General features: G+C 32.3%; 1 protein-coding gene across 2 annotated transcripts in view; it reads left to right on the plus strand.

Moving 5' to 3' along the window:
• The window catches only part of LOC113512136 (myosin light chain kinase, smooth muscle-like), a 39966-nt gene that overhangs the window by 1763 nt on the left and 17470 nt on the right, over window positions 1-20733 (plus strand). The window contains exons 1-4 of one of the 2 annotated variants that reach the window (XM_026895930.3): window positions 7368-7590; window positions 11898-11941; window positions 16669-16759; window positions 18900-19103. In XM_026895930.3, coding sequence (XP_026751731.1) covers window positions 7550-7590; window positions 11898-11941; window positions 16669-16759; window positions 18900-19103 — 380 coding nt within the window. In that variant the 5' untranslated portion in view covers window positions 7368-7549. Of the gene's footprint in view, window positions 1-7367; window positions 7591-11897; window positions 11942-16668; window positions 16760-18899; window positions 19104-20733 lie in introns of those variants that run through there. The other variant, XM_026895931.3, reaches the window with a different exon arrangement.

A 20733-nucleotide genomic window follows, 5' to 3' on the forward strand; every position in this document is an offset into this window, starting at 1 on the left:
TGTATTAGATGCAATAAAAATTAAATAAATAATGAGTTAAGACTTAATTTATAGGTATAGAAATTTACACTTTTTGGTATAATTCAAGATATATTATGTGCATTTACGCTGTTTGATCACACTCCAGCATTTTTTTTGAAATTTTTGAGAAATGAAATTCTTGGAGAAATGTTTGGAGACAACTGACAACCCTATTACGCTTTTAAAAGTGAAGGAAAGTGAGCATGTCATGTCGAAAGCAGAGCGCGCTTGTCTTAGATGGCTATTCAGTGCTTTCATGGTACAGAACCTAGCTCATAACGGTCAGGTAGCATTATCGATGCATTCCAATCTTCATACGTTGTCATTATGAATTAAGGTCGATCGTTGAGAACAATGTGCTTTAGCTATTGTTCTTAGATCGTGACAAATTAGATACAAAGACAAAACACGAATAGCAATTAGACCACTTGGGTTTTTCATGTCACGTTCGGGTACCACTTAGTTCATTAATAGACAACTTTTATTGCCTAAAGCTGTCTACGAATGACACGATTTGGCTCACTATTGGTATTATCGAATCAATCTCACGTAAACTAGATCGACCAACTAACAATCGGTTTATTAATCGTTTACAAAATCAACCGAAGATCTTGCTAAAGCTTAAAAAATATTATTACTTTCCGTCAAATTGGCCATCAACTAATTTGCCTTTCCAAGTTGCGTAGAAAAACATACCTATTGATCACAAATAAAAAAAAAATTACGGATTAAAAATTTGACTCGTAGAAACCAAATTTTATATTATTTTTTATACGAAATGCCTTAAAGCTCTCCAAATTTTATAAAGTCCCTAGTTAAAACCAGGCCCATGTCATTTCAAATAAAAAAACATTTATATAAAATCTATACAAATAGTTGATTGAATACGCTATAAAATAGATCTTTTACGTCACCTATCAATATTGATATTTTGGATAAAGACAAATTGTAAATTTGTTCAACACTGACGTGTTAGATATTTCTAGGTGGTTGCATAGATTTATTTTCCAATTTCGTCAATATAAGGGCAATGCTAACTCTTAAATAACGTAATAATTTATTTACATTCCTACTCTGTAGTTATCCTAACTTAAAAAGTTATTTCAATATAAATTTCGTTTCTTCGTAAATAATACATGCAATGACTTCACGCCTCATAGAACATATGTTTGCAAAAATTAAATCCGCTCACGTTGGCGGCCGACACAATCGTACGTGATGAGAATTGCTGATTCTAAATTAATTCCAACTAAAACTTGTTCACTGGCTTCACAAGAATGCATTTGACTGATAAGCAATTAATAATAAGACAACTTATAATATCTTAATAAAGTAATTTAATTAGTACTAATCACCTTTCAAAGATCTTAAATTATTTTTACTATTATGAAATAATCATTTTCATATAGGTATATTGTCTTTGATTAAAGAAGAAATATAATAGTATAATAATATATGGGCATAGATTAAAAGAAGAAATCAATCCACAAAACATTCAAGTATGAAACAATAGTACCAAAACGCAATATGAACATCCTACATCACTTTGGTGCCATTACTATTTTTTTTAATATTGTAGGTTGAATATAAAGTAGCATGAAGTACGAAGTATCAGTAAACAGCTTCATGTAAAGTCTCTGCTGATGTCTCGTTTTTTCAAGGGTGCTGCAACACTTTTAAAAACTTGACACGTTTAGGACACAGACAAATCGACCTGTTTAGTGCCAATTTCCAGGTCAACTCTATTTACTCTGTAAAATTATCAAGTTTGAAGCACTTACAATAAGTTTCCAGTATTACTTACTGGTCGTGTGGTCGCGGCATAGGCCACCCCTTTCTTTCCCGTGGGTGTCGTAAGAGCGAATAAGAGAACTGAATGGTTGAGGGATGGGCAGCAGCGTTTCTCTCTGCGGTTGCCAACCCTCCTGCCAAGCGTGGCAACTACTGGCAAAACCTCCCTTATGAGGGAGGCCTATATTCACTAGTGGACAGTTAACAGCTAATATAATAATAATAAATTACATATTCTGTCGTGAATTGCTTTATTTCCGGTCTGTCCCGTAAAATACTATTGGAACACGTAGAAAATTACATGTTACTTCGATATCCTTTAAAGGTTTTCAATGCATGTCATTGGCATGCGAGTATATTGGACATCCTTTTAACAAAGACAGCATTGCTTTATTGTAAAAACAAAACATGATTGACAGATGCTATGCACGACTCGCTATTCTAAACGAGCTATTGTTTGCGTCGTTACAAACATTGTGTTCTAGGCCTACTAAAAACTAAAGCAGCCTAGGACAATTGAATAGGAATGGAAGATTTCACTCATGAAAATTGTCTACTAGAATTGTATAGGTACATCTTGGGATAATATTACACAAAAACAGCCATACATATGTCGAAATGAAATAATAAAATTTAATCTGTCATATCGCAATAGAATAGTTATTATATTTAATTCTATTTTTGTGGCATTAGAATTTATTCTATTTTATTACATGAAGAATTAAATGCAAATTTTTAATATATAATATTAAGTAAAATATGAACTAATAACATGATGGTTTATATAATAAGCGCCCCGTTACAAGATTAACACAATTTTAAAGACGCGCCGACATTAAAAAAGGCCGTTTTATCGAAACATCTGTAAAATAATACTCTCCTTAGATGATTGATCTAGATTTTAAGAAAAAAGTACGTGCTATATTGCAGAAGTGGTCAACAAATATAATATGTTGCTAACCTAGTGGAAGATACTCAGACGCGATATTCACACTGATATAAATAAGTAGTTACTAAGAATAATTTTTAGTCTTATGTTTACCCTCTTAATAAAAAAATAAGTACTAGAATACAACATAATTGTGTACTTTTTTTTTGATGGGTGAAAATGGTATGGTAACCCCGCCTGCGCTAACGGGATACGCTGGCGGAGCACCAGTGAAGGGTGATAGATGAGAATGAAAGCAGGCTAGTTAGCCTATCACGATGAATTCACCAGGAATTAACCATGATAGTTTCCAGGGGGAACCGCGAGGAGGTCGACCTGGTTGGGTATATTGCTAGCAATAGGATTCTCAGTCTCCATTACTACATATACTACATCATCTCCATTACTACATATACGTGTACTGAAATATGTTCTTTCATTTGAGATTTCAAGACGTAATTGGTAGATCGCTCAAGGTTTCGTTAGTAAACAGTAGATTTTTGGGTCTAGTTAAATCGGTCATCCCTGCTATATTGGATCTACATTTTGATAATCTTTGAAATAAAAAAGTTTCTACAATATTTTATGCCCATTTACCGTTTCTCTACTGCATAGCAAAATAAACATATGTTTATTTATAGCAATAGTTTTATGAGATGATTTAGTTATCTCCAATAACGCCGTTCACTAACCTTTAAACCTTTCAAACCTGTATTGACTGAAACAGATATTAGAACGTAACGTGACCCTGGCACCGTACTATTTATTGTATTTCTTTAGATACCTCTCCAGTTAGATACCTTTCCAGTTCAATAATTATATTTCTTAGTGGGAGAATAGAAGATTAAATTAAAAATTTCACATTGTTAACAATATAGGTATATTGTTAGTAATGTAAGAAAGTTGTCAGGTCGATCTCCGCGCGGTCCCCTTGGAAACTATCACGATGGGCTAGCTGATCTGACTTCAGCCTCAACTATCGTTCCTCTTTGGTGTTTCGCCAATAAATTGATAACATAGGCATGATTTTTTTTTCTCCATTTATTTCTCCTTTGACATTTTATTTCTCCTTTTACCATCATACCTCTCGCCATGGAACTGGAGTTCCCCACATTTCTTGGGTGCATGGCACACTACCGCTATTCGTGCAATCAGTATAGTATATTATCCGTGATCCCGTTCTTCCTATCTCAATATATCCGGGCTGTTTAGTGAGTTCACTTCTTTAATTTTCCCTTCACAATTTTACATGCGGCTTTTTAAAAAAAGTGCTTACAAAAATTTAAAAAGTCGGCAACGCACAAGTAATCACATCTCTCATGTTACAGGTGTGTTGTAGGCAACAGTAACCGTTTTCCATCTGGTGGTTCGTCTGCTCATTCGGCTCCCTAACATTGAAAATAATTAAAACTAAAAAAAAAAATGTTTTAATAAAATGAAAATGCTTTGATTCGGAGCAATTTCTTTTCTATTCCCTCAGGTCTGTCCGTAATTTCTTATACATAAGAGTATTAAATTACTTACGTATTTAAAAATAGTATTATAAATGTAATAGAAAATATCTATATATTTTTTTTTTGTATTTTTCGTGAAGTATGATCAATCACAGTTTTATGTATGCATTGTTGAGAGCGTGAATTATATTTGTAGAAATTAAAAAAACTGTTATACAAAATTGCTATATATCCACATTTCTATTATCAAACAATTGCTTATTAACATAGGGCGATCAACAAGTTTAGAGTATGGACACCATCATCACAATAATTATCACACCAGGTGGCGCCAAAATAAGGTGGTGGAAAATAAACATATATTTTTAAAAATACATTATTTTGCTAGCAATATAATGTATGTAACATACATTCAGATACAAGTATAATAATCTCTTGCTTACACTGTTTGTATTACCTACATTTATATGCATACGTTTCAATACATGTCTGGGTATTTTTAAATCTGAATTAAAATAAGACAATTTTTTTATACAACTTAGAATGGCAAACAAGCTGACAACCCACCTGATGGAAAGTGGTAACCGTCGCCTATAGACACGAGCAGTACCATAGATAAAACAGAGTATACTGTTTTGCCCATGATACCCCCCATGCGTTGCCATTCCTGAGGACTCAGGTATTATTTCCTGGTACCCAGGAAATTCACGCCATATCCCACCCTTCAAACCGAAACACAACCATGAAAACACAACTACTTTACGGTTGAAACACGAATGAGACAGAGGTACCCAAGCAATCGAATAGCAGTTCTATATCGCAAAATTATAATATATTATTTTAATCAAATTTTATAAATATGTATCGTTTTCACTAACTTAAAAGATAGGATAATTTTTAATAATCGTAATAAGAAAGAATGCATCCCGTATGTAATGGTAAAGGGTAAATTTTGGATAAGTTTCTATTTTATTATTTTATTCGCGCTATCAGAAAATTATATAAGTACTGCAAATCACTTTAGCCAAATGTCAAACTTAATTGAAGAACAACAATGAAATTATGTTTAATCGTTATGAATATCTTACTATGTACCTAGTTGCAATTGGTAATAACTAACAAGCTAACGGCCCACCTGATGGAAAATGATAACCGTCAACTATAGACATGAATGCATTATACATTATGAACTAGCTACACTGTAACGCCGAAGACCCCTAATTCGAGTACATTATTTTTGAATTTTTGAAAATTTTATGTAAATCACGGCCTTTGTAATCGGCCATTATCCTAGCCTAACACAGTTTTTTGACGTCAAACACACGATTAGGACAGAGGTACTCATGCAGACGACTTTTGTACAAAATTTCGATAGTGACTGTTCAGAAATAGACCGTCGCCGGCGCGGTCCGACTGTCTGGCCTCGGGTCTGCATACCGATTGAAAGGAACGCCACTTGCGCGAAAATAAAAATAGTCTCAATTATAATGATAGATAAAAAAAAACATTTAGGGATCTACTGAACAATGGGTTGTAGCTAGTGATGAACGATATTGGCAAAATATCAAAAATATACATTAATTCTAATACAATAAAGATTAGAATCTTTATCCACGATTTCAATGGTAACAAATTAATTTTAGCAAAAAAAGTTATAATTCTTTACATAAAAAAATACAGATCACTCAAGAACCTACACCGTTTTAGTTTCGTTTTTACAGTCCTAACCAAAGGATATTATGGGCAATACAGTGTATTCTGTAAGGCCTATGTTGCCCATGACTATAGGCTATATAGATAATACTATATAGCCTATAGCTATGGGCTAGACAGCTTGCCTTGCTGAAATTAGATGTAATTGTATCTCTATAAACAGATGACATTATTATTTCAGCCGTTAACTGTCCACTGTTGGACATAAGCCTTCTCCATAAAGAGAGTTTTGCCAGTAGATGCCACGCTTGCCAGGTGGGTTGGCAACCGCAGTTAGGCTTTTACAGATGGTTTAAGATGGATACTGCTGCCTATCGCCCTCCCTTAGTCGCCTCTTACGAGACCCACAGGAAAAAGGAAGGGGTGGCCCATTCTATGCCGGGGCACACACGGCGGTTTTATCAATCTGGTCTATATTGTATACGAGAGCAATTATAATATAATATACCATTCGTTGCCCCACTCTGTAATGGTAGCAAAAAAATCCATTGAGCTGTATTAGATTTTTGTAGAAAATACAGTGTGCATAAAGTTTACTAATCCAGGCAATCGATACTATAGATTGTATTATAAGTATGCATTAAAAATATGACATCATGCTGAAGCAGTTTCTTTGACAACTGTACAACACAACACAGTAGGTATAGGTAGATACGTATGCAAGAGCGATTCATGTGTGTGCTTTTTTTCGAGAAACAAGTTTGGAAAGCAAATTCGGGTCGACGAACTCGTAACATTCTCATATGGAAGTATGGAAGCCGGTTATAACAAAAACCAAATTAGGTTCTTAATTTGAAAATAATGTTTTTTTTTAGTATCATCTTCACTTTTTTTTTAGATTAGATTTTCAATAGATGACCAAGTTTTCGTCGTGTTTTATACACAATAATAAAGAATACATCCTAGATGCATATTATATCCGTACAACAACAATAATCAGAATTATCTTAGATAAAATAATGATTAGGTATATACTGCGTAAATTTAATGACAATAAAGGCAAAATTATTTCATTAAAACACACGATTTATGAAAATATCACTGGAACGGACAAATTAGCCTTATCAAAACGCAATGTAATTAATTAATTTCCGTGCACCTAATGATAAGGCTTCCGAGGTGACGAAGTAAGGAACCACCAGGTATGGAACCCAATGGAAATTTACATAAACATTAATAATTAATAATATGGCACATGGATTACGCATTCTATTTATGGACACTATCAATGACGTATCCCACAAGTTGACTTCCAATGACTAATGTTATCTGTCGTCTTTGATGCCAAATTAACAATCGAATGACGGACGAATCAATGCACTCGTCGATTTAAAATATATTCAGTGCCAACTACCGCTTCCTTGACACTAGTGGTCTTTCATCGAAAAAAAATCAAAACTTTTTTAATCTGATTTATTTCATGAAATAAACTTAGGAAACAGTGTATACAGTTTTTTTTTTCTTAAGATCATATTTCTAGTTAAATTCTTAAGTAATTCGTAGAATATGATCCAGTTCAAGTCTTGAGTTCTAAATATCTTGACGTGTGGAATTTATAGGGCAAGTGGTGAGAGCGTGTTATGTGTGATTAATTTCCAGTGCTACCAAATGTTAGCGCGTTTTATGTCGGATCAACACCAAGATGAGTCCATTAGGTGTTTTTAAGAAAACCAACCGGCAGCTGTAAGTGATCGTTTACGGCATTTTGTATAAGCGTTTTAAATAATTGGGTCATTTAAATATCTATATATAAATTAGTTTAACTATAGAAATATCTATAATCTTACTTATCTTACTTTATTAAGAGCCTTCATAACAAAATATGGCACCGTTGCAATTAGCTGTCATATTTCAAAAACAAATGAACATATTTCAATATTTCTGCCTGATTATTTGAGTATTTTGCTAATGAATTAAAACGTAACCATACAATAGAACAAAAAATGTATTTGAAAAATTCTGAAGCAAAATATGAAGTAATACATTGTTTTTAACGACAGAATTATATGCAATGTATTCTATTATTAAAGTTTTAGTTCGCTAGCAGAGCACTTTTTCAATAATCAATCAATCAGAAACAGTGAGAAATATTAAATTACTTTTGAAAATTGACAGATAAATGCAATGTTGCCACACTTTAGTAAGCAAAAGTTATGAACACCATTAATTAGCCTCTTACAAAACGAGGAAGTTCTCAATTCATCTGTATTTTTTTTGTATGTAACACATGATGTATTGGCGATATATTCGATAATACTGAATAGATTTTGATATAAATTAATAGGTATACTACTAAATTATTTTTGTAATTAACGTATGTAATTTGTTTTCTTGTTGGTTTCTTGTTAATTATTTCAAAGATTAATTGTGCGACGTTTTTTTTTCTCATGGAAATGATATGCTAAATTATCAAGAAGCTCTTGATATTTGATACAATTTTATATAAGTTTGTCCAGTAGTTTTAATATGATGTGTGTACAGACATAATATCTGTTTATTTTGGATAAATACTACGATATACAATTAATATATTTTTCTATTATTATGGTATTACACTTTACAGTAAATTAACATCATTTTTTCTTAAAAAAAATAACCCCTTTACATTAGGTACATAAACCTAATGTTAAATCCTTAAAATTGGTTATTCTCATAAAAAAGAAATTTAAATTATAGAATCAAATTAAAAAGTTCCACTTTGTTTGAATCAAATAATAAATAAGAAGGTTTTTTTTTTATATTTCCATTGATTAAAGACAGTACCTAACATTCTTTTTATGCAGGAGCATATGACGTGGTGATTGCACAGAGTTGCAGGAGTGGGTGGAGTGAAATATTATGACGTTATGGCTTATTTTATGTGGTCATGATAAATTTATACGGACGAGGTCAAATTACAACTATAAAAATATAATAAACAAAGACATTGAACAATATTTTTACATAATTATTAGCACATGTGTATTTTGATGTTCAACTATTTTTAAAAACGTAAAACATGCTTACTTAGATACTTTACCCTTAAAACAGTTTTTAATAGTATAATAACAAAATATTAATCGAGTAAACAAATTTGGCAAACATACATAAGTAGAATTTAAAAAAATACTCCAATAGGAGAAAAATCTTTTTTTATGAGATAATAACCATATGGAATCCCCGCCAGCGTTATTGGTATACATTAGCGGGATACGAAGGAGTGACAATAGGTGAAGTGAAGATCTCACCAAGGACTCATTCACCAGGTATTAACCACGTTGACTTCCAGGGGAACTTACTTGAAAAAACTTACGTTACTAGATATGGAGCTACTTATTTAGTAACCTATTAGTATTAAAGTGTATAGTAGGTAACAAGATACCATGGACATACCAAGCTTTTGGCCCAGGAAGGTATCCAAGCCGGATCAGTGGTGATTGCTTACTATACGGATTTTTCAAAATAATAATGTAAGGCATAAATTTTTTTATGTTACTTCGAATGGCATACATGCAGACGGCCCATCTGATGGAAATTAGTAACCGTCGGCTATAGACATGAGCAGTGCCATGGACATAACAGAGTATACTGTTACGCCCATGCGTTGCCATTCCTGAGGACTCAGGTGTTATTCCTCTTTACCCTTTAAATTCACTGCCACAATTTTCGGGGGGTGGGCGCTGCCCCTCCCCCCTCACTCTTCGATACAGCATGGCAAGGTACTGTATTGGAAATTATGTGACTATAAAATTATTGCGCAAAACGTAATTATACCTATTATAATATTTACATTTCACCGCTACATGCGATATAATATGCTAGGTTATCTCAATTGCAGTCAAGCCGCCGACCTTTTGTACTATCACGTGGAAATTAATTTACATACACAATTTAATTTAACTATTAATATTAATTACCTATACATATTACCTTAATTATGTTAATTTTAAATGAAAATGTGAATACTAACAGAAATGTATTATATTTCTGTTAGTATTCATTTATTTTTAAATTTCTCTTTATAAAAATCTATAATTTATTTCTGTATAGGTTCAATTTGAACATAATAATATAGGTAGTATTAGTTCGTAGATATAGGTTACGTATTCCTCGTTACAACCTTGTCCCGTTTTACGCTGTTGATTTTCCAGTTTTTATGTTTTTTGATCAAGTTTATGAGCGCTGCTCCGGTTTAATAGTATTTTTATACGTTAACGTATCTAATCATTATCTCATTATCACGAAAACTACAAGATTTCTACATATAAACACATTCCAATATACTCATAAAAAGTCAAACGTCAAAGACTATGGTAGTGTTTAGTTCGTAAATGGTTTTGTCTCTTATTTGAGACGAATTCTAATTAAATAATTCTAATTAAAATTAATTCTAATTAAATTAATTCTAATTAAAATAAATTCAAATGAATAATTCTAATTAAATAATAATTAAATAATTTATTCCACAATTCCACAAAAAACCCAATTCCACAAGGAAAAAAATTATTCTGTAATAGTTATAACATAAAAGTATTAAATTAATGAAATACTGAAAAGAAATTAAATACTAGTTATAGTACGCTTGCATTCATATGCAAATAAACATAATGTAATAACTAGACGTCTGGTCGTTTGTAAATAGACGACCCATTTACATGCAGACAACGTAGCTTCTCTATTTCATGTATGAGATGCACTATATCCCTAGTAATGAATACCCATTTTTCTTAAAACTGTAACATTATCTAGTTATTTGCTTAGGTACTACCTTGTACGCGTTCAGAAATTGAAAATCCAATGATATATATATATATATATATATATATATATATATATATATATATATATATATATATATATATATATATATATATCATTGGAGAGAACACTGGGAAACACAGCCATGTAAACACAACTGCTTCACGGTAGAAACACGAATAGGACAGGTGTCAAAGCAAACGACTTTTGTACAAAGTCTCCCTCTGGTAAGATATAAAACATACTCCAGATTTTAAGTTAAAACTTTAGGAATACATTTGTGAAAACTGCATCTAATTTGAAGTATGTGAAGTAGTTATTGCGTGATATCGGAACAAACATACAGACACAATTTCTAAAAAAATTTTTGCATAATTTAAGCTTATTAAACTATGATATTAAATTCTTTTAAATATCTTCCATGCACAGATATCGTCAAGTTACAATTTTACTATATTAATAAGATAAAACACGAACGTTTATTTTTTACATCTTGATTATAAATATTGAACCAAAAGTCATAAATTGGGGATGAAAAAAGATATATACTATTATATTTTTATTTTATTTCGATTAAACACTATCGTAGTATATAATATATAACGATCACGTGATCAGAGTTACGAGAAAAATTTGTAATATCAAAATTTTCATGCAAATATAACATATAATATTTTAGATATTATTTTTTAATATCAATATATTAACATTTTTTATCATTTCTATTATTTTTAATCATTTCAATAGTATTTAAAATTAATCATATTAGTATCATATATTTTTTGTCAATTTAAACTTATACAAATTTTTAAATAATAACACTAACAATTAACAATTATTTTACTTCGCAAGAAAACAACGATGATTTTAATTTAAATGAAATCACACAATTTCAATGTTAAGTACTCACACTGATTAACGACAACATGTTACATATGAATAATAATTTAAATTATTTTAATTTAGAACTTATATAACTTCATAGGCCCAATTTTAATGAGACAGAGCTTTTTTCACAGGATTACTGCTATGAATAAAAGCAACCTAAATTTCCACCAAGGATTAAAATAAAACCAAGAATAAAATAAAACGAACAACCCTATCAATTCCAATAACAATAAATGAAAATTGATTCTAAATTGATGATACAATCGCGTAACACAACCGTAATAAACCTTTACAACTTGAGACAGACACTTTTAGAAGTCATTTAAAAAAATATAAACCTAATATGTACAATTATTTTGTTGCAGATCATCAGATATGATCCACGTTGACGAAACAGATCCTGTTGGGGGTAAGACAATATATTTTTATATTTAAATATAGAAATCAAGTATAAAGTGTTTTTTATGGATGATAATGGAATGATAACTCCGTATCGGTATACGATGGCGGGGCACCAGTGATAGTAGACAGGTGTGAATGAAAGCAGGCCAGTTAGCCCATCGTGACTATAGACACAAGAATTATAGTTTTCAGGGGAAACCACATGGAGGTAGATCTGATAGGGTATATTGTTAGCAGTGGCGCTGTTAGACCCCATTACTAATAATCCCTTCCCCTCAGAATATAAACTATTACAAATAAATGAACCAACTCATTATAAGTTTAACTGCATACTCGTATACGAAATATTTTGCTCGGACCATCTCATTAAGTCTTGCCCATACGTGTTTACCAATGGTATTTCCATTATTATTTCGTACTAAATGACTCACTCTTTAACCTTAGTATCCATCTTGAACCGTATCGTGCAATCTTAAGCAACGTCCACATCGATAACATTCATTTAAAATGAACGCATTTAGACACATGTCGTATATCTTGATATGCCTAATGTATGCCCAAAATAAATCACTATTAATATTTAATGTTGGATTTTAATAAAACCAACATTAAATTCTGGTCGGAAATTCACAATGATTGTTTGATTGTATTTTGTAATTTGAACCTTTAAATCTTATAATTACGCCATATCCAATTTTAATAACTAAGTAAGTATGCTCGATAAACTCTGTAAATCAATTGTCAATTGTCACTACTAATTATAATGTACATTAATGTCCTAATGATCGTATTTTATCTTGTATTAATTCGTAATTAGTATTTTACACGTCAAGTGATTGGTAAACATTAAGGATAGGGCTGTCTCTATAATACTGCAAAATTATTCAGATCGGATAGCGCAACCAATCACATTTTTTGTATTAAATAAAAGCTTATAGCGGGTCCTATGTAATTTATAATAATTTGGTTGCAGTGTAAAGAAAAATTATATTGTGTAGTTACAAAAATGCAATAAAATAACTGTTTTATTATATTAAAAAATGTTTTATACTCACTTAAAAAGATGGTATTTGTTTCGATTTTACCTAGTATATTTCGCTAAAAAAATAATGGCAACCCTAATTAGGCCTGTTATATTTAAATGTCTAACTTTATGGGAATGTCTGTACTATTTTACACAGAAACTACAGGAATGGGTTCGAAAATTTGGTACACGGATAAGTTATATCGTAACTTAGAACATATATACTAATTGACATAGGCAAAGCTGCGGGATACAACTAGTATGCAATTAATTACAAAATTATTTTATAAAATGACACAATATATCAATCGTTGTGGATGATTCTTTAACTTTAAACTAAAGATATAGCTGTCATCGGTCGAGCAGCGACGCCCGTCGCCGCCGATACAAAATAGCAGCCGACGAAAATAAAATCCCAAATACCTCGACTCTGCCAAAAATCGCTTGTTATTGTTTACTTTATATACATTTGTTTTATTATAATTTTCGAACAATCAGTGCACGCGAAGGGCGTTAGAAATAGTCACGAGACTGGCAAAATATATCATTTTAACTGTCTGTCTAAGAAAGAAGTTTTATAGTTGTAAATAGCTGACAGATATTTATATTATAAATAAAAAATTACATATTACACAGTTTAAATCGATTAAAATTTTTCTTACCTTCTGAATAGATAATATAATTTGTGGCCACTTGTAAAGGTATTAAATTTGTTATCTTACCTAATGGATATCTTAATGTTTTTGAAAAAAAAAATATCATCAAAATGAGTTTGTTACTTATTGACGCCATCCAGTCGTGTTAAAATTTGATGTAGGTAAATGTACGTTGTATTTGGGATAGAGAAGAAGAGAAGAAGTATTTTATCTCTATCAATTCAGCTCACGCAGAGTAATTGAGATTCATAATACAATACGACACTCTATGTTTGAGCCATAGACGTAGTACAACATAATTATAAAGTTTGCTCTATGGTAGATAGATTGAAAACACCCTAAGGTGTTAAAAATACTTTTTTCTGTCCAGTAAAGGGACATTAATGATTAGTTCAGTTGTAATTTTCTATAATTGAAAAGATTTTCTATTCTTTTTGTAGATACTTATTTAAAACTAGCAATCCACGCGTGATTTTTTTCGGACTGTGTCCAAGAATTCGATGCTAGGATGCTGCTCTCGAAGGTCACGTCTGGTCCAACGTTTTACTGTTCATTCATAGATATGGTTTTATTTTTAAAACAATTACCGGTACAGAATCAGACATGTAGTGGGGAACAGATAGTTAGTAACAGGGTCTCGTTGCTAGCAATATAGCTTGTTAAGTTAACCTAGAAATTATCATGGTAAATTCGTAGTGTTTTCATCACGATAGGCCTAATAATCTAAGTGTATCTTCACTTGTCATCATTTATTTTACCAGATGGAGACTTTGTACAAAAGTCGATTGCTTGAGTACCTTTATCCCATTCGTGTTTCGGGCGAAACAGTATACTCTGTTATGTCCATGGTACTGCTCATGTCTATAGGCAACGGTTACCACTTTCCATCAGGTGGGCTGTCGGCTTGTTTGCCATTCTAAGTTATATAAAAAAAATCATTGGTATTCCGCTAATGTTAGTGGTGTTGCCATTCCATTTTGATCCTATACACCAGACACGTTTATCAGTGTATTTGGCAGCGGTGCGTCGTATAATAATAGGTTGCATCTCTTCAAGACGACCTGTTTTGAGAGACGTAAAAATTTCGGACATGTCGTCATTAAATTCAAACTTTATAACAACATAATAAATTGTCCTCATATAACTTTAGTTTACTCTGGCGGAGTACCAGTGACGAGAATGAAATCTGGTCATTTGGTCCATCATGACGAATTCACTAAGTATTAAGCATGATTGTTTCAAGGGGATATCGCATAAATATCGACCTGACAGTAGAGTACATTGCTAGCAGTGGGGTTGCCAGTCTCCATTATAACAATTCTCTCCCTCTATTTAGAGTTCCACGAACTACACCAAAGATTTCTATAAAGCTATTAATACGCTCAACTATCTTAAGATCAAATTTTCCTATTAATACTCATGATCAAATGATAATATTGTTTAAAATACTTGTATTTTGTTCATCCTCAGATTTTATCCTTACAGGATGAACTATCGCTTTAAAAATAATAACTGTACTAATTTCTAAGTTTATTTTTTACTAATAGACGATCTATTAAGCTAGTCCACTTTTATCTCCTCCATTATACACTATATATATAAAATCGATGAGTAATCGCCAAGAGAGCTGTCTGTATATGCGTCTCGACGCCTATAGTGCATTCAACTCTACATTTGAAAGTTCATTTTACACCCAGTTACGTTCTTATAACTAAAGTATTGAACTGATTTGGTCGAAAAGATAAAACAAGTTGTTACCTCCATATTTATAGTTTTAATGAATGATAATCGAATAGTAACGTCGCCTGGTGGGGCACCAGTGAGGAACATTAACTCATAACGAATGTTAAACTAGATTTCACTGTAAATGAATCACGATGGATTTCAAAGGGGACCGCGTGGAGGTCGACCTGACAAGGTATATTACTAACAATAGGTTCCTATTCACCCAATTCCTATTACTAACAAACCGTATCGTTTTTGGAATGGAGGCTCCAAAAACGATACGTTGTCTGTCTACTCATAAGCAATGTATTAAGGTGTGAGCTACGTGGGCCACCGACCACAGTCACGCAATCTAAGGAGCCAGGCACCCCGCAGATTTGTATTATTTTTTTTCAGAATTTTTAATTCTTTTTTTTAAAACTGTTTTTTACGTCACCAAAGGGCCTACCCACATCCTGCATAATTCTTCTCACCTCACTTCGCCACTGTATATACTTATGATAGATAGTACATAAATACCTACTTTATTCTACAGTATCTGTAAATTAATATCATCAACTCGTTATTCACGAGCAGGAAGGAATTAAGAGCTTATTAGCTTATTACACTATCATATACATACGATTATATCTATATAAATATATCAATATATTAAAGTGATATGCACTTTTAAAACTAGGTAGTAAAAAGTTTTAGAAAATCTTGTACAAATATAAAGTAATTAAAAAAAAATTCAATTGTAGCAAAACCAGTTACTTTGTTTTAAGAACTTAACTACAGAATCGATTTTTAAAAATTCTATGGCTAAAAGTACATATATATCTTCTCATTTAAAAATAATTTCCATATCGGTTTATAAATGATAAAGTTGTGAGTAACAAACATAAAAAATACAACTAAAGTAAGGTTTTCCTTTTTGAAGTCGGTTCAAAACGAGTGACAACGCTTAACTTTTCCGCTCTTATTTTTGACTTATTACTTTACATAAATGTATGTGATAATGTAATGCTTATACGTAAATACCATTAAACAATACATACTTAAGACAACCAAAACCTAACTGCGATTGGCAATCCGCAACAATGCCAAGCAAGGTAACTACAGGCAAAATCCTAAATGGCAAAGGCAATCTATAGAGAGGCCTATGTTTAGCAGTAAACAAATAAAGGCTGAAATGATAAGGAAGATGATAAAGTACAATGGATGCTTAGCTATTTAATAGCAATACTCCAATAAAACGTCGAAAACGCTCTATTTCATTTAATCCACAGTTATTATTTAAAATTATTTAATTAAAGAATGTAACCCTATTTTTCGTTCTCATTACAGAAATAGAACCGCCTTTCCCGAATCGAGATGTCACCATCAAACGGAATACGGATGTCAACGACTTTTACGAGATGCTCTCAGAGATCGGCCGGTGAGTTATAATAATATTTATGCCAATTAAAATAAGCATTATCATATATTGACGGATATTCGCAGATAAAATTTCCCATTTTGTATCTTATGGTTATATGTATGTTGTATATATTGTTATGTAATATATGTTGTATATATATATATTTTAAATTTTTACTGTAAGCGAACTAATATATATACAGTAGATTTGTTTCTCGTTAGACTTTAAAACCTAGAAAGATAACACAAAAGAACATAGTATAGGTACTAGTCATCGCAGGCCAGTATAGTTTACCCTCTACCTTCTATCGTCTACCTTCATCCCAGGTTCTTTATGACATTACAGGGATCTACGATCTCTATTCTTTATCTACCTTCATTTACAAATCACTTATATTTGATAAAGAGAAAAAGTTTATTAATGTGCGGTCATATACATAAGCCAGTTTCATGCTCAATTCAACTAATATCTTGTCACATGTAAAGATTTAAACAGCAATTAGTATGAGTAATGTGCCTATCTGCTACAAATTACAAGGAACGTTAATTTCTTACATGTTGTTGTATCTCATCTAGGCATACTATAGTCGTGTATTGTCTCATATATATGAAATATCTGTATTAAGCGATATAATTAAAATACTCTTATATTTTCTTATTGAATTGTGACCTATTTATTCATCTATTTTATAATTATCTATGTTGATATGATGAACTTCGTGGGATTGTGGTGCGTATGTTGTTTTGCGTAAATAAGGTCCCAAGTTCGAGTCCCGGTTGGGCCAATTGCGGAAAGGAACTTTTCTGAATTGGCTCGAATCTGGATGATTTGGGTCTACCCAAATCAACCAGATCCACTGAGAGTTTTAGCTCTCAGATAATTTTTGCTTGGTTCCATATAATACAAGATATCCTAGATTAAACACCGGTTGATTGGCGTAATTGTATGGTACTTATTACTATTAATTATAAAAATAACCGACTCGACTAGTTACGGAATCATCCGGGATCCAACCGGTAATGATATGAACGCGGGAATAAACACGAGAACTCTCATATTCTGTCGAAATTAATTATTATGCAATGCCAAAACAAAACGAAAATATACCTGAGTAATTGTCACAAACAAGTAGAAATATTTAAAATTCAGCAAAACATTACACCGTGAAAAATTATACGTAATTATATCAAGTATAATATGCTGTGTGATCCCGACATAAGGCGACTAAGGAGAGCGAGGAATGGGCAGCTGCATCCCTCTTGAAACATCTCTAAAGCTTGACTGCGGTTGCCAATCCGCCTGCCAAGCGTGGCAACTACTGGCAAAATCCCACAATAGGGAGAGGCCTATATTCAGCAGTGGACAGTTAACATATCAGAATAATTTTCACAAACAAATTGAATTATTTAAAAGCCTGCAAATTATTACGCCGTGAAAAATTATACGTAATCAAATCGTGCATAATTGCGTCGTATTAATATGCCTTATTCACAATAAAATACTGGCTTATCAGACAAAGAAACAAGACATTCTGTCACTTCTTTCGTTGACTTTGATCATGTTTTAAATTAAGATACCCAAAGCTAGATGCTTTGAGTCCGATCCAGAATATCTTACTAGTAAATTTTTTTCTTACGATTTGTATATTTTAGTTTTTAACTGCGGCTATGTTTGTTTGACTGAGATATGTTTTTTTTTAATGGGTGATAATGGAATGGTAACCCCACCTGCGCTATCGGTACACGCTGGCAGGGCACCAGTGAGTGATGATAGATGAGGATGAAAGCAGGTCAGTTAGCCCATCGTGACAAATTCCACTAGAATTAACCACGATGGTTTCCAGGGGGAACCGCGTGGAGGTCGACCTGATGGGGTATATTACTAGCAATAGGTTCATTAGACCCTATTACTAACAATCCCTTCCCCCCGACTGAGATATATTGACTGGCTGGAATTACTGTGTCTATACCGAATTTCATGATGATTGATTGAATCGTTAAGGCGCTAAAAGGTAACAAACAAACGAATTTATTTAAGAACAAGCTTTCACATTTAAAATATTATTAAGAATTAAATAGCATGCTTTTTTCCCAAACTGTGCTTGTACTAATTATACTTTGTTTTGTGATTATTATTCATGATCCTATCAATTCTTTAGGGGAAAATTCGGCACGGTATACCTATGCCGGGAGAAGAGTACCGGCTTGGAGCTCGCCGCGAAGCTGGTCTCCGTCAGCCGAAGGGACGAGCGGCGGAACGTGGAACGCGAGGTGGAGGTGATGAGGCGTCTCCGACATCCTCGCCTGATACAGCTGTATGATGCATACGAGTGGGGGAAATATATGTGCGTCGTACTAGAACTGTGAGTATAGCTTTCTCTCTCTCACTTACATAGCCCTCAGTCTTCTGGACGTAGTCAAAATGGACTTGTCTTTCAGTTACCCGTGTTCAAACGTATCAATTAAAATTCAAACTGGACTAAATTATATAATGACTATGGTACTGATCATATCTATTGGCGACAATTAAACAAAATCTATATGATATTGAAATCATTAGTATTATTTTAGTATTTTCATTAGTAAAATATTTATTTATTTATAATATAAACTGCCAATAAAAAAGAACTTTATGAAACGGTAATTTCTACAACATATAAGATGGTACCAAAATACCTAATATTGTCAAAACACTTGAAATATTGATTTTTTTAATTAAAAATACAAAATGAGTAACAAACGTGACCCTGGTTACGATGATTCAGCGAAGAGTTCAACATGTTCCAAAGCAAGGAAATCCAAACAAAACGCATCGTCACCTTGCAGACGATCCGGCAAGATATGCGCTCTTCCGTCATTTCTAATGTACCTATACACGAAATAGAGAGTTAAGGCTGAAAATGCAAAATTCATTAAGCGGTACTTAATTAAATTTACAGGAAAGCCAAAAAAAAAACTAATCGAGAGAGTAAAACCAGGATTAGTATAATAAATTTCTAATATAGTAATACAGTTAATATTATATCTTTTTATTTTTAACATGACATTATTATATCAATAAAAAATAGAAAACAATAAAATGAATGGATTTTTTACAACGAAGATGGCAACAAGTATTTGCCATCTTCGTTGCAAGCAACCCGTCTAATGGTAAACTGAAACCTATGGACGCATGCAACACTAGAAGCATCACGTGCGCGTTATTGTCCCTGATGAAATCCTAATACAACCTTTTTGAAGGAATATAAACCAAAGAAATTCCTGTGGTTGATACCTTTGTGATTTGGCTAAATTGCCGGCGACTTGCTTTGATAAATTTATTAAATCATAATATAAAGTATACCATTACTACTATTCACCTATCTATCCATGTATCAAATTCTATTCAAATCCGTTTAGTAATTTTTGCATGAAAGAGTAAATTGGATGTTTCCATTTATGCACTTAAACATTCGCGATTATAATAGTACTTAGTAGGGTAGAGTACCATTCGACGAATAAAAAATGCTCATTTCATTGATAGTGACGTTAACACATTTTGCTTTTCCAGCGTCGACATAGTACAGCCATATTTTCGTAATAGTTTATTTATTAAACCGCCGTAGTGGGCGTGAATAATGAATGCTGAACACTGACTCAGCTGTGCTATGCCAAGTGCCAGCGCATCGGTCAGAATCGGTCGTATGAATTCCGCATGCATTCTAAAATCGTTTCATTCAAACAATTCCATCGCGAGCGAATGAGTCACTGCTGGATTGCAGAGGTCTGGTTCGCATCATTTATTTATTTATTTAATAAGGTTCACATACAACTTTTACATTTTACATGCAACTTAATAACACAAAAAAATAATTTTGCCTAATGTAAAAATCTTTTATACGCGAACACCACATGCACTATTATATTATTTAATAAATCATTAACAATAACAGTAAGATTATCTGAATAATAAGTAGATTATGAACTTATGTCTAAGATTTTCCGCAATAAGCT

Source organism: Galleria mellonella, unplaced genomic scaffold (genome assembly GCF_026898425.1).
Source record: "Galleria mellonella isolate WM207_F2 unplaced genomic scaffold, CSIRO_AGI_GalMel_v1 utg184, whole genome shotgun sequence".
Classification (NCBI taxonomy): Eukaryota; Metazoa; Arthropoda; class Insecta; order Lepidoptera; family Pyralidae; genus Galleria; species Galleria mellonella.